This window comes from Dipodomys ordii, unplaced genomic scaffold (genome assembly GCF_000151885.1).
Source record: "Dipodomys ordii isolate 6190 unplaced genomic scaffold, Dord_2.0 Scaffold14, whole genome shotgun sequence".
Classification (NCBI taxonomy): Eukaryota; Metazoa; Chordata; class Mammalia; order Rodentia; family Heteromyidae; genus Dipodomys; species Dipodomys ordii.
Window position 1 is genome coordinate 4,527,516 of NW_012267230.1, and position 26,268 is coordinate 4,553,783.

Genomic DNA, 26,268 nt, shown 5'->3' on the forward strand with positions numbered 1-26,268 from the left:
GAAGTGATATCTTCTTGTATGGGGTTGTGTGTGTACCAGGCAGCCGCCTGGCCCCAGAAGCATGCATGTCTCTCAGTAACTAGAGCTTGAATGGAGGTCTGAACCCAGACCCCTTTTGGCAGCTCAGGGTGCTCTGGGCAGCCTCTCTTCCTCCCCAGTGATGGCCCTGAGTCCTCTTTGCAGACGAGGCTCCCCGGCTGGCTCTGTCTTCCAGCCTGGCTGTTGTAGACAAACCCATGAATCACACTGACGTTTCCATTACCCGGAGACCAGCTTGTGGCTGGGACCGGGTGGCAGGCCGGGCGCTGCGGGGTGACTGCTCCTGACAGCCACCAGCCAGGGGGGACATCAACCATGTTTCTTAAGAGGCCGGGGCGAGGACTGTGGGCCCGGGCTGCCTGTGCACCCAGGGTGGGTGTGTCACATACCAGCCGAGTACCAGAGGGCAGGACATGAGTATATGTCCAGGCCTGGCAATGCACCCATGCGCTGACACAGCCCAGAGACCAGACGGATGCCGGCTCCTACGCCTGCCACGTCGGCCGCTGTGGGTGTCCTTGGACAAGGTCAGCTGTGGTGTTCCCATGGGGTGGCCAGCCCGCGGCGGGAAGCTGGGCTTCTCTGAGGTACAAGGCCGTGGATCAGGCCCCAGGAGGGCCTCAGGATCAAGAGGCCCCCGCGGACACCCACCGGGCCTCCCGCCACAGGACGGGTCTGCTGGGCACAGGGATCCATGGTAGGACAGAGGAAGGGGCCCCAGGCTGCCCCCCTCCCCCCGGGGCAGACAGACGGCTGCTCCAGAATGTGCTCCTTTTGATCTAACCAGCAGCCGTCTTGCTGCCTGCCTGCCTTTCTTTTCTTTCTCTTTCTTTCCTTTCCTTTCTTTCTCTTTCTTTCCTTTCTTTCTTTTTCTCTCTTTCTCCCTTCCTTTCTTTCTTTTTCTCCCTTCCTCCCTCCCTCCCTCCCTCCCTTCCCCTCTCTCTCTCTTTTTCTTTCTTTCCTTTTTTTCTCTCTCCCTTCCTTCCTTTCTTTCTTTCTCTCCCTTCCTCCCTCCCTCCCTCCCTTCCCCCCTCTCTCTTTCTTTCTTTCTCATTTCCTTTCTTTCTTTTTCTCCCTTCCTCCCTCCCTCCCTCCCTCCCTTCCCCCCTCTCTCTTTCTTTCTTTCCTTTCTTTCTTTTTTTCTCTTTCTCCCTTTCTTTCTTTCTTTCTCTCCCTCCCTCCCTCTTTTCCTCTCTCTCTCTCTTTTTCTTTTTCTCCCTTCCTCCCTCCCTTCCCCTCTCTCTTTCTTTCTTTCCTTTCTTTCTTTCTTTTTCTCTTTCTCCCTTCCTTTCTTTCTTTCTCTCCCTCCCTTCCCCCCTCTCTCTCTCTCTCTTTCTCCCTTTCTTTCTTTCTTTTTCTCCCTTCCTCCCTCCCTCCCTTCCCCCCCCCTCTCTCTCTCTTTCTTTCTTTCTTTCTGTCATGGGGCTTGAACTCTGGGCCTGGGCGCTGTCCCTAGACTCTTCAGCTCAAGGCAACTGTTCTACCACTTGAGCCACAGCTCCACTTCTGGTTTTCTAGTGGTATTGGAGATAAGAGTCTTACCGTCTTTCCTGCCCAGGCTGGCTTTGAACCTCGATCCTCAGATCTCAGCCTCCTGAGTAGCTAGGATTACAGGTGTGAGCCACCGGCACCTGGCTCCAGTGCAGTTCTTTAAAGCCAATTTGCTCTTTTTACTGAAGTGCCAATTTGGGTTCACCCTGAGCAACAGCGCCGGGTTCGCACACATGTGTGCCTATTACACGGTTGTCTTCTAATGCACATTTGCATAAACATGACTCAAATTAAAAATGTGCCCGCGCATGTGACCTTTGCAGGGACCCTGGGGGTGATGATGGGGGGCCCAGCGGGACACTGTGCGACCCGTTCCTACTCAGCCTGGGGACACGGTGGAGCCTTCTGGAAGGAGGCCAAAGGCCTTTGAACCTGGACCCCAGGACTCCTCCCAGCCCCATCACCACCCCCCACAGGAGATCCTCCGCGCCTACTGAACTAATGCAAGATGAGCAGCCACATTGCTCTCTGAAATCATGAGTGCATGCATGGAGTGAACCCGTACACACCTCCTCCAGGTGTCCCCGAAAGCCTCATCTTCCCATCCCCCCCACGTCAGTCTCTCCCAACCCCCCCCCTTGTCCCTCCCTCCGGGCTTCTGAGTCTCCCCTGGTACTACCCCCAGGGCTACCAATCTTAAGCCACACCCCTCTCCTCTCACTTCCTGACAAGGACCACAAGGGAGGCGCGTCTCCCACATCTGCCCCCAGCCCAGAACGGCAGGGGTTTTCTAGAATGTACCCCGCAAGTATCCAGTCATCTCCAGGACAAGCCACCCCCTCACATGGCTTCCAGCCCCCCCCCCTTGCCTGGCTCCAGAGATCTCCGCAGGGGGACTGCCCATGTCTGGACCATTTTCAAGTCCTAGAATATCCTGTCTTCCCACACTGGAACCCGGATCCCAGCACCTCGAATGGCTTGATCGTTACCTGAAGGAGCCTCTCCTCGCCATACCTTGCTCAGGCCCGGCTGCTGCCGGGAGCTGTCTGCAGACCACCTCCTGGCGCCCTGGTTTTCTGTGATTTACTCCCCTCCCCTCCGCCACCCCCCCCCCTCAGTCTTTCAGAAGCAGGGTTAAGAAGAGGAAGCAGAAGTGCATGCCTCCGTTCCAAGCAGAGAAGGTGGCATCTGAACCCTGGCCAGCCCTGGCGCTGAGCACCACAGCACATTGCACACTGTGCGGTGAGCATTGCTCTTGTCATCTGCTCTGCCCATCTACCCTCGAAGTTTCCATATCTGTCTGAAGAGCTGGCCTTAGACAGGCACAAAGGATGTGGTGGATAACACCAATGGAAACACTAGATGGATAGATGGATGGATGGATGGATGGATGGATGAGTGGTGAATGGATTATAGATGGATGGGTGGCATATGGGTGAGTAAATGGATGAGTAGATGGATGGATGAATGAGGGGATGGATAGGTGGATGGATGGGTGGATGGGTAGACAGATGGATGAATGGGTGGGTGGGTGGATGGATGGATAGGTGGATGAATGGATGGATGGGTGCATAGATGGATTGGTGGATGGGTGGGTGGATGGATGGATGAATGGATGGGTAGATGGATGGATGGATGGGTGGGTGGATGCATGGGGGGATGATGGAATGATTGATGGGTAGGTGGATGGGTGGATAGATGGATGAATGGGTAGGTGGGTGGATGGGTAGATAGATGAATGGATGGATGGATAAATGGATGGATGGATGGGGGTGGGTGGATGGATGGATTGGTGGATGGGTGGGTAGATGGATGGTAGATGGATGGGTGGATGAATGGATGGGTAGATGGATGGATGGATGGATGGGTGGGTGAGTGGATGGATGGATGGGTGGATAATGGATGGATTGATGGGTGGTGGATGGGTGGGTAGATAGGTAGATAGATGAATGGATGGATGGGTAGATAGATGAATGGATGGATGGGTGGATGGATGGGTGGATGGATGGATGGATGGGTGGGTGGATGGATGGGTGGATGGATGGATGGATGGGTGGGTGGATGGATGGGTGGATGGATGGATGGAAGGGTGGGTGGGTATATGGATGGATGGTGGGTGGAAGGGTGGGTGGATAGATGGAGGATGGATGATAGGGGATACATGGATGGATGGGTGAAGGAGCAGCATGTGCTCTGGCTGAGTCCCTAGAACTTCTAGGAGGGGTAGGGGCATCCTGGAGGCTGGTCTTGCAGACTGGAGTCCTGGTTCCATGGCTTTGCCAACAGCAGCCCACACTCCTCACAGGTTCCTCGGTCCCCGTTTTCCTACGTGGCGTCATCTTACAGCGGAGATCACTTGCTCAGGGCGTCTGGGCCTGGCATGGACAGGTGGCCCTCAGCACAGGGTGACTAACGGGAGGAATGTGGCTCTCTCCTCTGTCCACTCAGAACCCAGGCTGGGCCTGCCTCTCGCCCATCCTCTGGGATCGGTCAGACCTGTCTGCCTGTGTCCATCTCATTCTGACTCGCCTGTGCCCCCTCTCTCTGTCCACCCTTGAACATCAACTCTGGGCCGTCACCTGTGTCCTGGAGAGCAATGGGGCTGGACACAGCAAGAAAACAGGTTCAACAAGCATTTATTGAGTCTCTACTGTGTGCCTGCTGTGTGTGATCCCCTCCCCGCAGTGCCAGCTGCTGCCCCTCCTTCAGGAACCCCCCTGTCCCCACAGGGTCCTGCCCCCTGGGTCCCCCATCAGCCCCCTGGCCAGTGACGGGTGCCCAGCCTTTGGCGGCCAGCGTCCATGTCTCTTCTTAGCATCCAGGCTGTACCCCCACAGGTGTCTGCCGGTGACGGCAGGATTTCAGGCTGCGGCCCCCCGGGCCTCTCTGAGCCTGTGTGTCCCCTTGTCCAGCTCAGGGCCCCGGGGACCCAGGCAGTGGCAGGTGGCAGCAGGCCGAGCCTGGCATCTCCTAGGCGATGGGCTGAGTCCACAGGACGTGGTCAAGGTGCCCAGAGCCCCGGATGACCGGCGTGACGGGAAGGGCGGTAGCAGCCACGACGGCGGGCACGTGGGCCTGGCAGGCTCCTCACACCCAGTGCCCCAGCACCCAGCACTGGCGGCTCAGCTCGGGCGCCTCCTGGGCAGAGCTCCGGGGCCAGGAGCCAGCCATGTGAGCCTGGTGTCCTGCAAGAGACAAGGGCCAGGGCTGAAAGTCCCCTCCACCTACCTCCTGCCTTGCACGCTCCACAGATCGCTGCCGTCCATGCCACCTGGCCACGGCTGCCGATCTCCTCCCCTCCCCACGCCTGCCCACCAGTGTACCTGTCCAGCCTCCCCCTGACCCAGCCACACCCTCCTGTTCACCCACCAGCCACCCTCCCAACCGTCCACCTCTGCGTCCGTCTGCCCTGACCGCACGTACACCTGCAGAGAACCCGCTGAGCCACAGATCCCTGGCAAAGTCAAGCTCTGGCTTGATTACCTCTAAGGACAGAGGGCTCACTGCTGCCACTGTACCACCATTTCCCAAACCTCTTGGTCAGAAACAATGGCTGGAGAGGCAGGGAGGATGGAGATGGCTGTGTGTGTGTGTGTGTGTGTGTGTGTGTGTGTGTGTGTGTGTTGCTCCAGGCTAGCTCTCTACCACTTTGAGCCACCACATCACTTCCAGTTTTCTGGTGGTTAATTGGAAATGAGAGTCTCATGGAGCTGGGCACTGGTGGCTCACACCAGGAGGTTGAGATCTGAGGATCGTGGTTTTGAAGCCTGCCCAGGTAGAAAAATCTGTGAGACTCTTATCTCCAATAAAGAGCCGGAAGTGTTGTTGTGGCTCAAGTGGTAGAGTGCTAGCCTTGTGCACAAAGAGGCTCAGGGACAGTGCCCAGGCCCTGAGTTCAAGTGCCAGGACAGGCAAAAGAAAAAGCTTTATGGGCTGGCTTTGAACTAGCTAGGATTACAGGCTTGAGTCAGTGGTGCCAGGTTTACCCTTTAAATAAAGAAAAAGAGCACTTTGCAAATGTTCTGGAATTATCTGGCCTTGGCGGGGGGGGGGGGGAATGGCTGTTTCTGGCCTCAAAGACTAAAACAGTTGTCATTTGGAAATGTTTCTGCCAAGATAACGGTGTTTGGGTTTGTTTGTTGTCTTGATTTTTTTTCCAAATAGAGAAGCAAATATTTGATGCTGTGAAAAGCTTTGCTTGTTTTCTCTATGATTATTTAGAGATGGTCACACACAGCGCCCATGGCTGGCTGAACCTGGTTCCTATATGGGAACCGGGAAAATGAATATGCTTTATTTTGGGTATGGACAGCAGTACTCAGGACCTGGGTGCTGGTCCCTAGATTTTTCTTTCAAGTAAGTCTGGCACTCTACACTTGAGCCACAGCTCCACTTCTGGCTTTTTGGTGGACCATTGGAGATAAGACTTTCCAGCTGGCTTGGACCCACAAACCTCAGAGCTATTCAGCCTCCCGAATAGCTAAGAATATAGGCGTGAGCCACGGCACCCCATGTACATGGTGTGTGTGTGTGTGTGTGTGTGTGTGTGTGTGTGTGTGTGTGTGTTGTTTATTTTTGTTTCATTTTTCAGGGAAAGAAAAGCCCAGCTCCCTTGTCCTTGCTTGAGTTAAAATTGAGCTTCTTGTCCCTTGGCTCCAGACTCCCTCACTGAGGCTGGGACTCTCTTCTCTTCCTCTGGTCTCCAAGAGGGGCTCGGGGCCTGCGCAGCTCAGCAGAGCCTCCCGCCCATGCCTTTGCTGTGGGAATAAGCTGGTGACAACTGGATGAAGAGCCGGATGCAGAGGACTCCAGATCCCAGCTCAAAAGAGGCTGTGGGTCCAAGGGAACTACCTGTGTGTGCAGAAAGAAGAGAGGGAGGCCATCCCCTCCCTCCAGCCAAGTGTGTGTGTGTGTGTGTGTGTGTGCGTGCGCGCGCGTGCGTGTGTATGTTGGGTTCAGATCTCCCAAAATATTCAGAGAAGCTGAGGATGCACATTTCAAAATAAAACCTCTGGCTCCAAAATGACGGCAAAAAAAGTTTTAAAAAAGAAATGTATCTTTTGGATCTTTGGCAAACCAAGTGGTGTGTTGCTTGCAGGCAGCCCAGGCCCGCAGGAAATCATTTCCACCCCCTGGCAAAGCCAATAAGAAGGAAAGAACGACAGGGCAAGCGAGGGCTGGGCTGTGGCTCACATGGTAGCGCGCCTGTGTAGCAAGCGTAAGGCCCCGAGTTCAAGCCCTTTGCAGAACCTTGTGCAAGTCAAATCCCCTGAGAAGCCTGGGTGGAGGTGGGGTGTGGGGCTGCAGCCTCCGGGCAGCAATGGGGTCACCTGCTGGGGCCGGGCTGCCTTCACTGGGCTGGACTGGGAGACACTGGCTGCTGCCCCAGGGCGCATGCGCCGCGTGGCTCAGGCAGAAGGGACTGGTGGATGAAGCAGACTCTTGGCCAGCCTGTGAACCTTTTAAGAGGTGTGAGAAGCCCAGCAGGCTGTGCGGGGAAGATGAGCCACAAGGACAACTGGAAAGCAGAGTGTGCTGGGCTGCGGGTGGGGCCTGGGGTTGCATCGGTGCTGGGTGCTGGGTGCTCGGTGCCGGGTGCTGGGTGCTCGGTGCCGGGTGCTGGTGCTCAGTGTAAAAGCAGCCAGCTTCACCCGCACCTCAGGAGTTCCTGTCTTTGCACAGGGTAACCGGACACCATCCCCAGCCCCAACCCATGCAGAGGGCCGATGGGAGGCCGATGGACCCGGTGGGGAAACCGCATTTCAGCAGGTGCCGTGATGGCAGGTGGCCATTGGCTGCCCCACCGCCCAGTTCTGTGTGGTCTCCACACCAACACCCGCTCCCCCACCCACCCACCCCATGCCTGGGTACAAGATGCTGCCCCACTGATATTTATTCCACAAATACGCTCTGCTTCCGTGTTAATAAAGGAAGGGACTTGAGGCGCCCCCCGATTGGATCTGATTCCCATCTAATAAAAATGCCAAGTTGCTGTGGGCTCAGCCGTGAAATTTCCTCTGCTGCACCCAAGGCCGCAGTGGTTGAGACCCGTCTAGACGGAAGCTTCCAGAAACTCCCAGAAGCCGCCTCTGTGCCTGGCCAGGCCCGGCCGGCAAGAGTCCAGCACTGAGGAACGCAGACAGCCAGGATGGTCTGTGGGGTTCAGCCGCCTGGACACGGAAGGGCAGGCCTGCTCCGAGCGCCATCGGATGCCACCTTCCACGTGTCCCCCAGCTAGCTGGTGGCACCAGCTAGTTCGGAAACCAACTCATTCGTCCATGAGAATAAGCCACAGAAACCCAGAGTGAGCAGCAACAATGTCGGGGCCCGTTTTCTGAGGATGGAGCATCGATGCCACGGCTTATACAGACATGGTAGCGGGGATGGGGGACAGGGGTAGTGACTCAGACAAGCACTGGACTTGTACTGTGTGCCACGCTGGCCCCCAGGAGACACACAGGAGACCACAGGACGCAGGGTGGGTGGATGGGAAACGGAGCCGGGCAGACAAATAGGAACCACACAGAAATACAGACGAGAGTCTCCGACAGGGACAAAATTGGAAAGAAGAGAATGTGTGAGCTGAGCAAGGTGGGTGGCTCACGCTTGTAATCCCAGCCCTGCGGGAGGTGGAAATTAGGAGGGTTGTGGTTCAAGGCCAGTTAGCGAGACTTCATCTCGATAAATAAGTGGGATATGATGGCTCATGACTGTACTAAGGAAGGCTAAGGGAGGGAAGAAGGAAGGAAGGAAGGAAGGAAGGAAGGAAGGAAGGAGAGGGAGGCAGGGAGGGAGGGAGGAAGGAAGGATGAGGCCATGATGGGCAATTAGACTGGTATAGATGGGTGACAGCTCCCATCAATGGGACAAAATGAGCCACGCATGGAGAGATGTAGCAGGCCAGCACCGGGGCAGGGAGAAGAGCAGGTGGCCCCAGGGAAAGATGGGCTTGAGGGCTCCAGCTGTTGGGGGGTGGGGGAGGGAGAAGAGTCAAGGCCTAGAGCGGACCATCAGATCCGAACATCATCCAGAGAATAGGAGATCGCAGCAAAGTTGGTGGCCTTCAGAGCCTCAGTTTCCCTCCTTGCACGAAAAGCCAGCCCCTCTTCTCAAGTCTCTCAGCCTCCTGCCAGCAAGCCGGGCTTGTAAAACTCAGCCCCCGAAGCTCTAAAATATGGTCTGGGCAGGGAACCTGCCGGCTGCAAGAGGCCTGAGCTGCCGAGGCCCCGCCTTCCCCTGGCCCTGCCTCCTCCCCTCCCGCCTGCCCCGGCCCCCATCCAGGCTTGTTCTGATCACGGGCCTCTCTCCATGTCCTCTTCTGGCTCTTTTGGGGGGAGGGGGTTAATTAACTGGAGATAGAGTCTCGCAGGCTTGCCCACCGGGGCTGAGTATGAGCCACGGATCCTCAGATCTCAGCCTTCTGAGCAGCTCGGGATGACAGGCGTGAGCCACGGGTGCCAGGCAGCCGCTTTGATGACTCCGGCCATTGGGTGGAGTGGGAACTTGCCAGGGTCGCCCTGTTCTCCGGTCACACAGGCACAAGCAATGGGCACACGGGGGCGGAGGCGACAGCAGGGGCGGCACGTAGGGATCTGGGGCATGTGGCCCCCGGGACACCAGGAGGAAAAACTGAGCATGCTCAGAACGCGGAGCTCACACCGCACAGGAAGGCTTGGCTCATGCTGCCACGCCACCAGCAGCCTGCCGCCCATCCATGGGCATAGCTTTGCTTCTTAACCCCATTTATTCTGCGTGTGTGTGTGTGTGTGTGTGTGTGTGCGCGCGCGCGCGCGCTTGAATTCAGGGTCTGGGGCACCCTTGACTTGATGAATTCCCTCCACTCAGGCTACTCTCTCTCTGTCTCTCTGTCTCTCTGTCTGTCTGTCTGTCTCTCTCTGAGGCAGACCCCCAGGCTGTGACTCCCCACAGGTCTTTACAGCTCCCTGCTCTCCCTCTGTCTCTGCATCCCGCCTGATGTGACAGCTGCAGCTTGGGGTTTCAGTCACTATGCTGAGACCCCAGCCTCAGTTTCACCAAACAGAGGTGGGGTGGGGACCCTGAGGATCGCTGGTGAGCAGAGGTGCAGGGGGAGGGATCCCGAGGATTGGCAGCTGGGTACTTACGAGTTGAATAGCCCTGGTGGCGACAGTCTAAGCGGAAGTCCTCCTCTTCACTCCCATCGCCCTTCTCCATCCTGGGAAGAGAGGAAGAGATGAATGAAGGGAGGGAGGGAGGGAGGGAGGGAGGGAGGGAGGGAAGGAAGGAAGGAAGGAAGGAGGAAATCAGGCACTGGTGGCTCATGCCTGTCATCCCAGCTACTCAGGAGGCTGAGATCTGAGGATTGTGGTTCAAAGCCAGCCCGGGCAGAAAAATCCATGGGACTCTGATCTCTAATGACCAGAGAACCAGAAATGGTGCTGTGTCTCAAAGTGGTAGAATGCTAGCCTTCAGCAAAAATGCTCCGGGACAGAGGCCAGGCCCCGAGTTCAAGCCCCACAATCAAAAAAAAAAAAGGAAAGATATAAAGGTGGGATGGGTGTTGGAATACAAAATAAACATGTAGAAATATAACAATGAAATCCCCACTATGTAACTAATATAAACCAACAAAAACAAAAATCCATCCAGGTACCGATGGCTCACAGCTGTCATCCTAGCTACTAAGGAGGCTGAGATCTGAGGATCACAATTCAAAACTAGCCCAAGCAAGAAAGTCCATGAGACTCTTACCTCCAATTAACCACCAGAAAACAGTTGTGGTTCAAAGTGGTAGAACACAAGCCTTGAGCCAAAGAAGCTCAGGGAATAGCACCCAGACCCAAGTTCATGCCCCAGGACTGGCGTGCGCGCGCACACACACACACACACACACACAATTCAAGCACGTGTTTGAGAATGAGGCTGAGCTGACAGAGATTGGGGCCTCGCTTTGGGAGGAAACATTTTACAAAGGACACTTACACCTCTTGGTGAGAGGATCTTTTACCTTCGTATTTTTTTATGCAATGCTTGGGAAAACTGGGGCAGACTAGAGAGGCAAGCCTACTGTTCTCACAGAAAAGAAGACCCCCAGTTGCCAGCCAATAATTGTGTGGTTCACCAACTCTGTGCATCACAAACCAGGCGTGCATCACAAAAGTTCACTTGCTTTCCCAGATTACACACCGATCTGCACAGGGAAATAGTGAGGAGAATATAGGTCCAACTGTCCATGTGGTTTATTCAGTAGGACAAAAGGTAAGGAATCAGATCTAGAGCCTTCCTTATACATAACCTTACTTTCTGTTTTGAGGGTGATAGGCTTTTCGTAGCGGCTTAATATTTGGGGTGTTTTTTTTGGGGGGTAGATAGTTCTGGCTCTGGGGCTTAAATTCAGGGCAGGCATCTGGGCCGGGCAATGGAGCATCCCATCTGCTGGCATTTGTTTGTCACTTATGCGAATCCCAGAGGCCCCGTCCAGCGTCACAATCCTGTGCCCTAGAGGAACACCCACTCCAGCTGTAGGCTCCCAGCGGACGCTGAGGAGCATCAGCTGCCACGGGCATACATCTGGAACCTTCCCTCTGTCTCTTTCTTCCTCATTGTCTGCTTTGCTGCAGCCTGAGACCTCTCTTTCCTCCGGTCTCACTTCTAACCCGGTCCCCAGCTCTGTCCAGGACTGGGCATGGCGTCTCACGTTCTCCACCCTCCCTGACTTCCCGCCTTTCTCTCATCCTGTTCTCCACCTTCCCATCCGTCCCCCTAGTGCAGAGCCGGAGGCTGGGGGAGGCCAGGCAGAGTGTCCCTGTGTGAGGGGAAGGGGGGGAGGGGAGGGGAGGGGAGGGGAGGGAGCAGGGGAGGGGAGGGGAGGGGAGGGGAGGGAAGGGGAGAGAATAGTAGTTTGTGCCAAATGTAGGGCATAAGCCAGCAAGGCTGACTGCACAGCCTCCAGCCTCCGCCCTCCAGCCTCCAGCCTCCAGCCTGCCTTAGAAATGGCAGGTGTTAGGGACATGGGTATGGTAGAGCACATGCTCATCAGAGCACTGAGTTCCATCCACAGTACTGCTTTGCCGAGAAAAAATGTAATAAACTAAAATAGAATGGATGGAGGGAGGGAGGGAGGGAGAAAGAGGGGGTGGAGAGAGAGAAAGGGAGGGAAGGAGGAAGGAAGAAAGGAAGAATGGAGGGGAGGGAGGAATGAAGAAAGGAGGGAGAGAGGAAGTAAAGGAGAGGCTGAGAGGGAGGGAGGGAGGGATGGAGGACCGGTGGTTTCCTTGGGAGGTGTTCTCAGGAAAGACTGAGAAAGGAAGGAAGGCCGCATGGGCTCCCCGAAAGCCTGTGTTGGATCGCTCCTTTGGTTGTTGTTTTTGTTTTTTTTTTGCCAGTCCTGGGGCTTGAACTCAGGGCCTGGGGCATTGTTCCTGAGCTTCTTTTACTCTACCACTTGAGCCACAGCGCCACTTCCAGCTTTGTCTGTGTATGTGGTACTGAGGAATCAAACCCAGGGCCTCCTGCATGCTAGGCAAGCGCTCTACCACTGAGGGTTGGCTCATTTGGGAATGGCCACGCCTCCAGCTCCACCCTCGGGGGGGGTGGACAGGGCCAGCCCAGCGGCCCGCACTGACCTCTCCCGAAAGTACTTGATGGCCTCCGGATCCATGAAGGTGGGCTCTTCCCGGTAGCCTTGCTCGAAGACCTTGCGCTTGTGCCGGAACTCAATGACGGTCTTGGTGTAGGAGTTGAGCGTGGTGACAGAGGCCGCCATGCAGCAGGTGAAGGAACCCCAGGCCAGGCTGGAGAGAGAGAGAGAGCGAGAGAGAGGAGAGCAGGACAGGGACGCTCCAGTGAGGACTGGCCAGGGTGGGGAGCTTCCAGACCACGCCCCCTGCCCTGCCAGCCATGCCCAGGCTCCGCCCCCAGGAGAAGGGAACGGAGCATGCAAAGCCAGGGAGCCAGGAGGCTGCAGGAAGTGGGGGGGGGAGACTCTGGAGAGTCACAGGTGCGGTTGATGATGGAGCAGGACAAAGGCCAGCTCTAGGTGTCACCATGATGTTCAAGGATACAGTGACCCTGCGCCATTACATAGGTTGGACATCTGGCCACAGAGATCAGCCCGCTGTCCCTTGCCTGACTTGCATGGCCAGTTCTACCCCTGGGAGGTAAAGCTGCTTTGCCTGGCTGTGGGCCACGCTTCCATTCTAGAAATGACGTCCAAGCCGATCACTCTGGGCAGGACGGTGTACCAGAAATGGGGTAGCTCATCCAACCTCCCAGGCATGGTTTTTAGGTCTGTCTTTTGTTTTTCTTGGTGCAGGTCCCAAGGTTACACTTAGGGCCCGAGTGGTGTCCCCGAGCTTTTCTTTCTTTGCTCCAGGCTGGGGCTCTACCTCTTGAACCACAGCTCCACTTCCAGCCTTTTTGGTGGCTTAGCACACCTAAGAGTCTCCCAGACTTTTCTGCCAGGACCGGCTTCGAAGTGCACGCCTCAGATCTCAGCCTCCTTGACTAGCTAGTGGGACAGGTGTGAGCTACAGGTAACCCGGCTCTGTGGGTTTTTCTACATGGACAATCTCATCATCTATCAGATTTTATTTCTGTGTGTGTGTGTGTGCGCGCGCGTGCACGCGTGTGCTTTATTGTACTATGGAGAACATCTCAGCACTGGAGACCAAACACCCCGTCTGTCCGTGCGGTGGCAGCCAATAGGGGCTCCTACCAACTCCTCACGGAGTTGGAGCAGGGAGCTCAAATTCCCTAAGCCTTTCCCGCCACGCATAGACATCTAATTGTGCCATGCATTTTTCCCTCCATCACTGGAGCGTCTGATTTCCCCTCAGTGTGTGGATATGGTGGATGGACGATGCCTGGTTTTCAAATACCAAACGAGCCTTCCGCGCTGGGGCCGAGCCCCCTGGCTGTGGTGTGGAAGGGATTGATTGATTTTCTATATCGACGCTTCCTAGCCCTTATTATTTCAAACGGTAAGTGATTTCGCTTGCAACTGTGATAGTCGGGGTACTTTTTTTTTTTTAATGAGATTATGGACCTCGTTTAAACCTTGGGGATTCAGCTGCCTTTCATGCCGATGAGAAAAGGGGAGGGGCTGCCCGCTGGTTCCTCCCAGCCAGGGGTGGATGCCCAGGTCTGCCCCCCCCGCCCCCCCTCCACCCTCCCCTGGCCATGAGCTCTGGGCAGGGGTGTGAGACGTGGCTCTCCACACTGGGCCTCTGTCAACACAGTCCTGGCTGAGAGGGGCAGAATGCACCATGACTCCTCCCCAGCGGCCTCCACTGGCACCAGACGGGTGCTCTCCATACCACTGGGCACTGACGTCTTGCGAGACTCTGATCTCCCCAATTAACCACCTCGAAGCAGAAGTGGAGCTATGGCTCGCTTGGTAGAGCACCCGTCTTAAGCAAACAACAATAACGATATTGCTCAGCGACAGTGCCCGGGCCCTGAGGTTAAGCTTCAGGATAGGCATGAATTAATTAATTCGTTGATTAATATCAGCTATGAAGCACTGTCCTGTTCCCGGCCTCCTCTCCCACCCCCAGGTCCCCAGGGCGGTGGGTGCGGTCTGGGAACTCAGAGGCTGGAGCAGCTTCTGGGTCATCTGCAGCTTGTGTTTCCGAGCTGGTGCTGCGTGAGGCATGTGCGTGACTGGCCTGGTTCTCAGGAGTGGGGCAGCTGTCATGGTCCCCTGTCCCCGGGGAGATGCAGAGGAGGGGAGGGTGTGGGAGACAGAGCTGCGGACACTGGGACAGCACTTCGCGAGGGACTCCTGCCTGGCGCTGTGGGAGGTCGCTTATAACATCTCGGAGGGAGACTGCAGCCACTGCAGGTTCGGGACGGAGCAAGGGCGCAAATACCCGTCCCAGGCCACCTTCGGAGCCCACGGACCCACAGGCCTGGCGCTGGCCCATGGCTCAGGGGACAGGAGGAGGAGCAAGCTTTCTGCTGGCCAGTGAGCCCAGCACATCTCTCCATTCCATTCGGAAGGCCGGGGCTCAGCTACCCAAATGCCCACGGAGAGGGCAGGCATCTCAATCGGAAGAGCAAGGGAGGGTGGCAGCAAGGTGTCATATTTCTTGTCTCTAAGGGTACCAGGTACAGAGACGCACCACCAGGACAGGACAGAGAAGCTCCTAGCACTCGGCCCAACTTGCTCTTCTCTGGGCTGTGGAAACTGAGTCAGACTCCCAGACCCTAGCACTCGTCCTCTGGTGCTTTTGTGCTGGCAGGTCCTCACTGTGTCACCCAGACTGGCCTCAGACTTGCCTCCTCCTGCCTCTTCCTCCCGAGGGTTGGGATTACAGGCGTGCACTACCATGCCCAGCCCTTGTAATTCTCACAGTCTCCAGCTCCCGTGATAGCCCCTGTCCCCAGTCTGCTCAGGATGGGGTTATTGTGCATATGTGTGTGTGTGTGTGTGTGTGTGTGTGTGTGTCAGAGTCTGAGGAGCCCATTTTCTATCTTTCTCCATCCTGAGAAAGCTCAAAATGGCCGAAGGTCCTGGATCAAATCTGGGGCTGTTACCGGGGCGGAGATGTGGGAATCTGAGAGGCACAGGGGGGTGGCGGGGTCTGGGGGAGCTGGAGGGCGGATACCGGTCTTGGGTGTCGTCACTGAAGAGCCCCACGGAGCCATGCTACTGGGGCTGTGGTTTCTCCACGGCCATCATTGGGTAGAATGCAGCCAAACAACACAGAGGCCTCTATGCTGCGAGCTCTGGTCACCAAAAGCCTCTCAAGCTCCCCCAGAGCCCCCAAAGCCCCCCCTTAAAACACCCAGAGTCCCCTGACCCCCCCCCTCTCCCCCCAGCCCAGGTCTTCCTACTGGGCCTGGAGACAGGCCGGCTCTGTCCCCGCTCCATGCCTGGGTGGGCTAGAGGGGCTCTGGGGTGACCATTGTGACAGATGGCCTCACATCTATTAAACAAGAAAGATGACAAGGCCCAGCCCTGGCGATGCCCCAAATGTGAGAGATGGGAAATGGGCCCGATCCATCTTGTGAGTCTGGGTGACAGCGAGAAAGAAGCAGCCATCACGACCCGGCCTTTTCTAAGTGATGGAGCTGGGGGCTGCTGGGGACAGGGCAGGAGGTCTCGGCTTCCAGAAGAGGGAAGGTCCTCAGGGGACCTCAGCAGCCTCCGAGGGGAGACAGCGGACAGAGATGAACCCGAGTGCTGCCGCTTTGTGCTGTGTGGCCCAGGGCAAGTGACCAAACCTCTCTGAGATCACACGGATCCACGCGTGGATTAAAACCCCCATCAGCAGAGGGGAGGTAAGAAAAGCTGGTGTTTGTGTTGGAGAGCAGCAGGCCGGGCTGCACCACCTGGGTTCGAATCCCACCTCTGACACCACAGGTGGCTTGTGTGAGGTCTCCAGACTACCAGGAAGAGTCGACCTGGAGCCTACTATTATCTGTGGCATAGTCAGAGATCAGTGAGGGCAAGACCTTCACACCTGCTCAGCCTGGAACGTGAGCTCCCTTCCTGGGACACCATCAGGGGCTCAGGATGAACAACCTCCCGAGATCAAAGTCTTGGGAAGGAAGGAAGGAAGGCCCTTGGGGGTGGCAGGGAAGATGGACAGAGAAGCTGGAGCCAGAGATGCTTTCCCTGGGATTGTTCTACTTAGAGCATCAGGACTGCTGTTCATGGGTCAAAGTCTCTTTAAGGAAATCCCAGGGGTGAAGCCAAGTGGGAGGGAAGCGTAGAAGGCCGAGAGATCCATCCATTGAGAGGAAACTGGATCCTGAGGCCTCTGGCCTAATCTGTGGGTTAATCCCTTCACAGATTCACTTTGGGGCGGTACCTGCGGTGTGCTCCAGATGGTTTCCCTGGGTCCCCCCCGACTCTCTGCTTCCTGGCTGCCAGGAGGTGAGCAGCTCTCCTCTACCAGGCCTTCCGCCATGATGACGCTGTCTCGCCAGGGCCCCGAAAGCAAAGGAGCTGGCAGACCATAGACCGAAATCGTGAGCCCCAATCCATCCTTCCTGCCTCTTCTTTGTCACAGAGGCCAAAAGGCCACCCCTGACGCCGTCCTTCCAGGCAAGGCTGGCTTAACCCCCTCACCCCCTTGTGGGACAACACCATCAGGCCACAGAATGGACATCGTGGAGGTCAGGCCCCATCAACATGTCCAATGACCCGATGGGCAAATGGTGGCCAGCCAGGGGGCCAGGACACAGACGCAGGCAGCCTGTGTCACGGACCTTTGTGATCGTGGTCTTCAAGCACTCTTTTGTGTGGTAACAGACACTCCTCCACCTCCACTGGCATCCACAGGGGGCGGGGGGGGGATGGGGAGGGATCTTCTTCTTTCTGTATTCAACTTGGAGGGGAGGGGCGGGCCTCTGGACCACATAAGTCAGACTCGTAAGCCGGACAGTCCGTACCTCTGCTGCCGGGGCCTCATTGGCTCCCAGGGTATCACGTGACTGAAGCCAATCAAAACCCCAACCACGATTTTTGCTGGGAGTATTGAGGAGGAAACCCTCGTCTGCCTGGCCGGTTGTACTGCTTTTCTTTGTAAGAGACAAATCTAGAGCCGCTCTGCTTCATAATAAAGCCATGACAGAACCACCACAAAGAGAACAGAGACTGGAAAGAGACAGAGTGGCTGAGTTTCAGATCCGTTCCGCAGATCTCCCGGATCCAGCGGGGCCTGAGGCCGGGGTTGCGTGAGCTTGCCCAGCAGTATTCTCTGTTCGAGAGCTTTTGTCTGATTCCTAGCTTCAGAGGGGATCCTGGCTGAGAGCCAGGTCGGGAAGTTCCCCGCACTGTCTAGCTGCAGTGAGCCCTGGGTGAATGAATGGACGGAGAGGAGTCCTGGGCGCTCTGTACTGGGCTGCATGCAGCCTCTGTCGGGGTGTTTCCTCACCAGCAGGAGGGAGGGAGGCTCAGACACGGAGGCCCAGGAGAAAGGAGCTCAGGCCTAGTGGCCCCAGCGCCCACCATGGAGCCCACGAGTCTCATGGGCTCATGGACGTGGAGTTTTCCCAAGCCGAAGGGAATCCTGGCATCTTCCCTGGGCACATTCCACCCCGAGGTACTGCCATCCTACATCCAGCCTCCCAGGTTGGGAATCCTCTCTCCTGCTTCCAGAACCTTCCAGAACCTGCTAGGCTTCACCAGCTTCCACCTCCACCTTCCAGAGCTGGCCTTCAGGGCAGAGGCGGGGCTGGAGGGTGACCCGTGGAGACCAGGGGTCTCCAGGACACTTGCTGCGACAGCAGCCCAGAAATAATACAAACGGTGGGCGGGGCCGTGCGCACCGGGGACACGTGTATGATTGACACATGTCAATCACACATGGCATGCAATATTTGTGCATCTAAACACATGCAGCCACCTGAAAACAGGTGGTCAGGGGTGGCTGGAGGCCCAGGCTGCCGCCCTTGGCCTGGGGTGGGGTGGGAGCGGGGCTTACCCCTTAGCGGATAAGCAAACGGCCCACACCTGGGTTGGACACGGGTGTCCCAGCATGCCTTGGGGCGCTTCTGCCTTGTGGGTCACAGGTCACTCACCAGAAGGACCACCCGTAGTCCCAGGAGTGGGGTCTCCAGTCCTCGGGGCCGAGGCTCACGGTGACCTGGAACACCTGGGTGTACATCATGTGGGCCACCATTCCCAGCAGGCCTGCGGGGCGGGGAGCAGAGCGGGCGTCAGGGGACGGGAGAGGCCTCATCCCCACCCAGGCCCCCCCCCGGGGGACCCCAGGGGAGGGAGGCCAGCAGGACAGCCGTGGATCGTGGATGGCTTGACTGCTACCCGGGCCCAGCACGCATAACAGAGCCCCGACCTCCCCCCCCCACGCCCCCTGCCCCTGCACGCCTGCCATCCCAGCTGCTCAGGAGGCTAAGATCTAGAGGATGGTGGTTCGAGGCCAGTCTGGAGTGGGAAAGTCGGTGAGACTTTCTTATCTCCAATGAATCCACCAGAAAGCTGGAAATGGAGCGGTGGCTCAAGTGGCAGAGTGCCAGCCTTGAGTGAAAAAGCTCAGGGACAACGTCCAGGCCCTGAGTTCAAGCCCAAGGACTGGCACGCATGTGTGCACACACACATACACACACACAGTGTGAGTACATGAAAAATATTCTGTAAAATTACCTCCAGGACAGTTGGTTTTGTTGAGATGGCCGGGGTGGGGGGAAGGAGGTCTCACTAACATTTTACCCCAGCTGGTCTCCACTTTCAATCCTCCCAATCTCTGCCTCCCTATCAATATCTGCTGCTCTAACAAGCACGAGCCACCCAGACCAGCTGCTACCCTGTCTCAATCGTTACACTTTACAGTGGACACTAGTGGCCTCCATCTCTGCCCATGTGCTGTCCCTCAAAATGGCTCCCCAGGGAGAAGCCACGCCCCCCCTCCTGGGCAGAGCACCCCCTGTCCCCCCGGGCCCTGCCAGTCCCTTGTCTGAAATTTAGGCCTGGCTTTCTACTTCAGCTATTACAGTCTCCCTCCTTCCCTTCCTCCCTCTCTCCCTTCCTTCCTTTCTTTCTGCCCATACTAGAGCTTGAACTCAGGGCCTCACACTCTTGCTTGACTCTTTCCGCTCAAGGATGGTGCTCTACCACTGAGCCTCCAGCTCCACGTCTTGCTTTTTGCTGATTTCCTGGAGGTAAGAGTCTCACCAACTTTCCGGCTTGAGCTGGCTTTGAACCGTGATCCTCAGATCTCAGCCCCCTGGAGCAGCAAGGATTATAGGCATGAGCCACAGGTGCCTTGCGCAACTTGTTTTGTAAGTTCTCCCTCACGAGGCCCTTTTGGTGCCTCAGTTTCCTTATTTACAACATGAGGGCAGGGGAGAGGGAGGTGTATTGAGCCCCACCCTGGAACAGACCAGGGAAATAAAAGCGGGACACATAACACTAAACTCTCAGCTACACCCAGAAGCTACATGAGGCCTGCTAGCAAAATAATTAATTTCCCAAAGTCTTAGTTTAGAAAAGCATTGATTTCTAGATTGCATTCCATTTATCCCCCAAGTAGGAAAGACTATGTTTGAAGAAAACTCAATAAATGAAAATTACACTTCACTCAGATACCTCAGTGCGCCTTTGTGATTGCATTTTAAACATTCGGTTTCGAAAATTGGACCCTGGGGCTGGAGGCGTGGCTCAAGCAGTAGAGTACCTGCCTAGCAAGTAGGAGGCCCAGAGTTCAACCCACAGCACTACCAACAGATGAAAAAAAAAAAAAAAAACCTCAGCCAGGCACGGTGCCTTAAGCCTGTAATCTTTTAAGCTACTTGGAAGGTGAGAATGGAGGATTGTGGTTTGAGGCCAACACAGACTTTAAAATTTGGGAAGCTCCTGGGCTGGGAAGGTGGCTCAGTGGTAGAGCACTTGCCTTGCATGCTTAAGGCCCTGGGTTCGATTCCTCAACACTACAAAAGCAGAAAAAAAAAGCCAGAAGTGGCGCTGTGGCTCAAGTAGTAGAGCGCTAGCCTTGAGCTGAAGAGCTGAGTGATAGCGCCCAGGCCCAGAGTTCAAGCCCCACAACCGGACACACAAAAAAAAAAAATTGGGAAGTTCCATCTCAACCTGAAAATAACCAATGCAGCCAGGCACCAGTGGCTCACGCCTGTCATCCTAGCTACTCGGGAGGCTGAGATCTGAAGATTGTGATTCAAAGCCAGCCCAGGTAAGGAAAGTCCCCAATAAGGAAAGTCTTATCTCCAATTAACCACCAGAAAACTGGAAGTGATGCTGTGGCTCAAGTGGTAGAGCATTCACCTTGAGCTGAAGAGCTGAGGGACAGTGCCCAGGCCCAGAGTTCAAGCCCCACAACCGACAAAAAAGAAAAAAGAAGAAAAAGAAAAAGAAAAGAACTAATGCAAAGCTGGACAGCAGTAGCTCACACCTGTAATCCTAGCTACTCAGGAGGCTGAGATCTGACAATCAAGGTTTAAAGCCAACCTGAGCAAGACTCTTATCTCCATTTAACCAGCAAAAAGAAAGCCAGAAGAAGGGCTGTAGCTTAAGGGGTAGAGCACCAGCCTTGAGTGAACAAGTTCAAAATCAGTACCTGTGACCTGAGTTCAAGCCCCAGGAATAGCATACCCATCCCTTCCCCCTCACCACAATATCCAATGCAGGAGCTGTTGGACCCTGGGTCACATGTTTTAGAAGTGTAATGCAAGGGGCTGGTGGGTTGATTTATAATGTGGGTTCATTTCTATGTTGTTATTATTATTTGAGCTGCTGGGGTTGGGCCCAGGGTTTGCGGCCTGCTAAGCAAGCACTCACCATTGAGCCACACCCCCAGCTCCTGATTTGAGTTTATTTCCTTTTATGTTTGCATTACCAGAGTTTGAACTCAGGGCGTCGGCACCTGGCTCAGCTTGCTCGTTTGGCTGGCCGATGTTCTACTGCTTGAGCCACGCCCCCAGTCCTGGTGTTTTTTTTTTAACTGGTTACTTTGGAGATGGAGTTGCAAGGACTTCTTTGCTGACTTTGAAGTGTGATCCTGCCATCTCAGCCTTCTGGGGAGTAGCTAGGACCACAGGCATGAACCCCTTTTTTTGTGTGTGTGGAGTTGCGTGGTCCTGGGGAGGAGGGAAGAGATTCAGGCTGAGAGGACAGAGCAAGGGTCCAGCTGTGGAGCTGGGGGTGGGTCTGAGGACCAGCTCTGAAGGCTGAGTCCTGTGGGGTGGCCCCAATTCGCATCTGGAGACAGTCCTTGAGGAGGTGCTTGGGTTAGATGAGGAATAGCACCAGTGGCTTTTGAAGAAGAGGCTGCGCGGGGGGGGGGGGGGGGGGGGGGGGGGGGGGGGGGGGGGGGGGGGGAGGGGGGGGGGGGGGGGGAGGCTGGGAAGGGATGTGAGAGGAGGGGCTTGGTTCTCCTGCCTCCCCCAAGCTCCAACCCAGCCCCGGGGCCTCTCATCTCCCCCAGCCGCTGAGCAGATGCTGGGCGCCGCGTTTCTCCGTCTCCAAAGTCAAATCAACCTCTATTCTTTATAAATTACCGGCTCTTAGGCATTTGGTGGCAGCATCTGAGGACAGAGGGCGGCTTGCGGTGGCAGCTGGGCGGCTGGGACGAGGAAGCCGAGGGGAGGGGGGAGGAGGGGGACTTATTAGCTCTGGGGGTTCGTGATGTGTCTGTGTCCAGCGGGCAGCTGTTAGAGGGTGAACTGAGGCACGGGAGTGGTCCAGCCCGGATGTGAGCCCCTCCGTGGGGAGATCGCTGCCCCTGCCTGCCTAGAGAGAGAGAGACTGGGAGGACTGGGAAAGTAGGGGGCTAAACCTCTTATTTTTGGGGGGGACGTGCAGGGAGCGGCTGGAAGGCTTGCCAGGCACTGGTGACTCACACCTAAATCCCAGCTACTCAGGAGGCTGAGACCTGAGGATCCAAGGTTCAAAGCCAACCCAGGCAGCAAAGTCCATGAACCTCTTATCTCCAAAACGAGAAGGGGTGCCGTGGCTCAAAGAGGTAGCGCGCTAGCCTGGAGCAAAAAGAGCTCAGGGACAGCGCCCAGGCCCTGAGTTCAAGCCCCACGACTGACCCATCCCCCCCCAAAAAAAAGAGTCACCATTAAATTCAAGAGGGTGACAAGGAAGTGGCTGTAGAATACAGAGGTCACCGTGACCTTGATGGGCTCCATCTCAGCCGCACAGTGGGAATGCATGCTTAGCTACAGTAAGATGAGGACAGACATGGCAGAGAAGGTTCTAGAAACACTAGGAGCAGAGAAAGGGGTGATGGTGAGCGAGGGCAGAGCCTGGAGGAGGGTCGAGGCGGGAGATGGACGGTGAGTTTCCTGCCTGGCCAAGATGATCAGGCGCAGGGCAGGTGGACACGGCGCAGGGCAGCTGCTGGGGGATTGTGGATTGCAGAGGCTGAAAGAAGGGAAGGAGGAGCAGAAGGTTCCAGAACCAGCAGCTGGCTTTGGATAGAGCCAGGGAGGCAAGGAAGGAGGGAGTATGAGAGAGAGCCAAGCAGTGTGTGTGTGTGTGTGTGTGTGTGTGTGTGTGTATGTGCACCAATACTGGGATTTGAACTCAGGGCCTCTTCTTCTTGCTTGACTTTCTTCTTTTTTTTACTTTTTTGTCAGTCGTGGGGTTTGAACTCTGGGCCTGGGCGCTGTCGCTCAGCTCTTCAGCTCAAGGCAAGCGCTCTACCACTTGAGCCACAGCGGCCACTTCTGGTTTGCTGAATGGTTTATTGGAGATAAGAGTCTCACGGGCTTTCCCACCCGGGCTGGCTTTGAACCATGATCCTTAGAACTCAGCCTCCTGAGTAGCTAGGATGATAGGCGTGAGCCAGCAGCACTTGGCTTAAAGCCAAGCTGTTGGGTTGAATCCCTTCGGTCCTCTGCATCCAGCAGAAGGTACAGGGCATGGTGGAGGGGGGGCTGTGGGAGGCTGGTTGGGGACTGGCTGGGGACACTTCAGGTCACCTTCTGCTCCATCGCAGAGGGCAGGGGGTGTCCTGTGAGGCCTGGCGACCCCTCTGAGGGCACCCTCTCCCAGCTAGTGATGCCACATGGAGGGGCCTATTGAGCCCCCAGGTTCAAGGAGTTGGCCCACCTGGTTGGGACTGGCATGCTCTGTGAACGCTGGCCTCTGTGTTCATGGTGTTACACCACACACGGTGCCAGCTCCGTAACTTAGAAGTTAAGATTTGTTCTTAAAGATGCTGCCGGGCCTCTGGTAATCCTAGCTACTCCAGAGGCTGAGAGAGGAGGACTGAGGTTCAAGGCCAGCCCAGGGGGAGAGAAGTCTGTGCGACTCCATTGCCAATTCACCAGCCGAAAAACATGGACTGGAGGCTTGGCTCAAGTGGGAGAGCGCCAGCCGTAGGTAAGTGGAAAAAGCCAAGCAAAGACGCAAAGCCCTGAGTTCAAGCCTCAGCATCGACAGTGTGTGTGTGTGTGTGTGTGTGTGTGTGTGTGAGAGAGAGAGAGAGAGAGAGAGAGAGCCCACAAGCACACACACATGGATGGTGTCTAATTACTATAGAGAACATTTGGGAGCATATTCGTATCTACAATAACTATTCTGCTATGTGTTGGTCTCTGAGCCAAATGCCAACATTTCTTTTTTTTGGGGGGGTCCAGTCGTGGGGTTTGAACTCTGGGCCTGGACGCTGTCCCTCAGCTTTTCAGCTCAAGGCTAGCGCTCTACCACTTGAGCCACAGCGCCACTTCCGGCTTTTTGCTCATGTGGTGCTGAGGAATCGAACCCAGGGCCTCGAGCATGCAAGGCAAGCGCTCTACCACTGAGCCACTTTCCCAGCCCCAAATGCCAACATTTCTGTGTGTCATCAGAAATGAGAGCCACGGAGGTGTGGGAACATGGGACATGGGAAGGGGCAGCGTGGCCCCCATGCAATGGTCAGCAAGCTGGTCCTGTGCTGAACTCTTTCCTTCCTTCCTTCCTTCCTTCCTCCCCCTCCCCTCCCCCCTTCCTAGATGAGATAGGAAGTTCCCTTTGTTCCGTGGAGAGTATCACGTAGAAATGAGCCATAGACCAAGCTAAGCCACTCAAATCACCTATGGACCGAGCCCACCTCATTACCCAGTGAGGGCATCGGGGAATGACCCAGCTGTCAATCAATCTGCAGGCGGAGACACCTGCGCTTCGCCAGTGCATCCATTCCTCTCCACGTGAGGCTACCAGCTCCGTCTAGCGTGGCTGACGAGGGACTCACCGATGGCTACGTGGATCGGTCTCCACCACTGTTGCTTTTGTCTGCATCCCTCACATCTCCTCCTCTGACGGCTGCCCAGGGGTGGGACTCAGCTCAGGCCACCTGGTGCCCACAGCCAGGTGCCAGGCATGCTCACTGCGAGAGCGCCCGGGCTTGGGTCACCTGCCAGGCTCCGCCCCTTGGCTCCGCCCCCCTCGCTGCTCAGCCAGGTGGAGGGAAGCGGGGACCGGTAGTCATTCTTCATGTGGCTAAGACACAAGGCCCACCGTGGCTGTGAGTGATTTCCTCCAGGTGGCCAATCTTCCTGGGGGCCTCCAACTGGGCTTGCCCCTAAGCCAGGGCAACTTACAGGGCAAAGGCAGGGCAAAAGGAAGGCAGAAGATAGCTACTGGAAGGTGAGCGATGCAGGGACAGGAAGGGGGGAACAGGGGAACAAAGGCATGGCAGACAGGGGCTTGGTCCGTGCAGAGGCAAAGCGTGGATGGACCAGACACCAGGGTGGGGTTCGTGGGATGGGAGAGACACCAGTGGAGGGTACACAGGGACTCTCCCTGGAAAGTTCTGCGCCATCTCTGGAGTTTGGGCTTGATTCCGAGGGCAACGGGGCAGGAGTGACACCATCATACGCCATGCTTTCTATGTTTGGGGGGCAGGGAAATAGCCCAGGACATCGTACACGCTAGGCAAGCTCTGGATAACGCACTGGAGAATAAGTTGGGGAGTCGGGGTGGGGTGCCCGCTGTCTACCTCTAGCCAAAGAGGAGGTGGCTGGGCCAGGGGAACCAAGAAGCAGGTGGTGGATGGCTGGGGAGTCTGGGGTGGGCGTGGGCCGGAACCCACTGAGACAATCAACCCCGGGGGTGGAGGGGAAGGCCGGGGAAACCCTAGTACGTGGAGAATGAGGAGGATCTGGGTGAGGGGAGCAGCTGGAGCCACTGGGGAAAATTGAGGGACACCCCCAAACTACCTCTTCCCGAAAGAACACCTTGGGAATCTTCTTCAGGACACTAGATTGTGACCCAGGGCAGGTGGGAGAATGAAGCTCCTATTGAAAAAGCTCCAGATGTTGGTCCAGGCCAAAATCAAAGTGCCCTGTTGCTTGCAGCCCTTGGGAGAGGGTACAGGGCCAGGCCTGTCTGCACCCGTCCCCTCCCCCAGCTAGTGAGCCGACCGTGCTGTATTTTAAAGCCGCCAGACCTATTTTTAAAGAACGAGCTATTTTTAGCCAGCCTCTCAAGAGAACCCGCAGCCAACCTCTCCTGCTAGCATATTTTAGACTTTTTCCAAAGTTCCTCCTTACACATAACCTCAATCTTTCCAGTGCCAATTTAAGCTAATTTCTCTCTCTGCCCTCTGAGGCGGAGGAGGAGGGAGGGGGTGCGGGCGGGCAGGCAACTGCTTACAAGGAGTGTTTGGGGAGCAAAGCAATAACCAGCGGAGGGGGGGATGCGCCCCCTCCACCTGGTCTCCCCAGCGGGATGTTCCGATCTCTCTGCCCTTTCTCCAAAGGTCTCTTTTCAGACCACTTGAATCATTCCTGTTGCTCTCATCTGCATCCTGCCTTCTAAATGGGCCCAAAGCAGAGGTGGCTCGTAGGCCTCGTGATTGCCAGTAATGGCGCTTCTCAGTGTCCCCAGCCTCGTCCACCCCAGGACACCCATCCACCCCAGCCCCGAGCAATGGAAGAGCTCAAGATCTACACAGCGGAATGGGAAGGGGGGAGTCTAGGACCAGCCCAAGCCGAGAGCTGGGTAAGGAAGTCGAGGAGTTCAATCCCACCCCCATCCCCCTACCCTCAGCCTTCTCGGTGACCCCAGTACCTTCCTAACTGGGTAACCAGATAGCCCACATCCATAAGTCTCGGGGCGTAGCTGCAGGAGGCATGGAAAACGTAAGAGGCAAATGGTGGCTTTGAGGATTTCAAAAGCCTCTGCCCCAGGTGCTGGAGGGGAAAACAAAAAGGTTGAGAGAATATCTGATCTAGCAAACCCAGCCTCCCTTCTCCCTCCGCAGCAGCACCGGCAGCTGGAGGTGGGGGAGAAATGGAGTGGGGGGGGGACAAGGAGAAGCAGGGAGGGGAAAAGAGGAACCCTCA

The 26,268-nt window shown here is 56.2% G+C and overlaps 1 protein-coding gene across 1 annotated transcript in view; it reads right to left on the minus strand.

The window, feature by feature from the left end:
* Positions 1 to 4,617: 4,617 nt before the first annotated feature.
* The window catches only part of Gsg1l (GSG1-like), a 53,093-nt gene continuing 31,442 nt past the window's right edge, over positions 4,618 to 26,268 (minus strand). Inside the window, exons 3-6 of the mRNA XM_013011495.1 lie at positions 18,043 to 18,154; positions 12,135 to 12,302; positions 9,654 to 9,724; positions 4,618 to 4,715 (exon numbers count right to left, since the gene is read on the minus strand). Coding sequence (XP_012866949.1) covers positions 4,618 to 4,715; positions 9,654 to 9,724; positions 12,135 to 12,302; positions 18,043 to 18,154 — 449 coding nt within the window. The remainder of the gene's footprint in view (positions 4,716 to 9,653; positions 9,725 to 12,134; positions 12,303 to 18,042; positions 18,155 to 26,268) is intronic.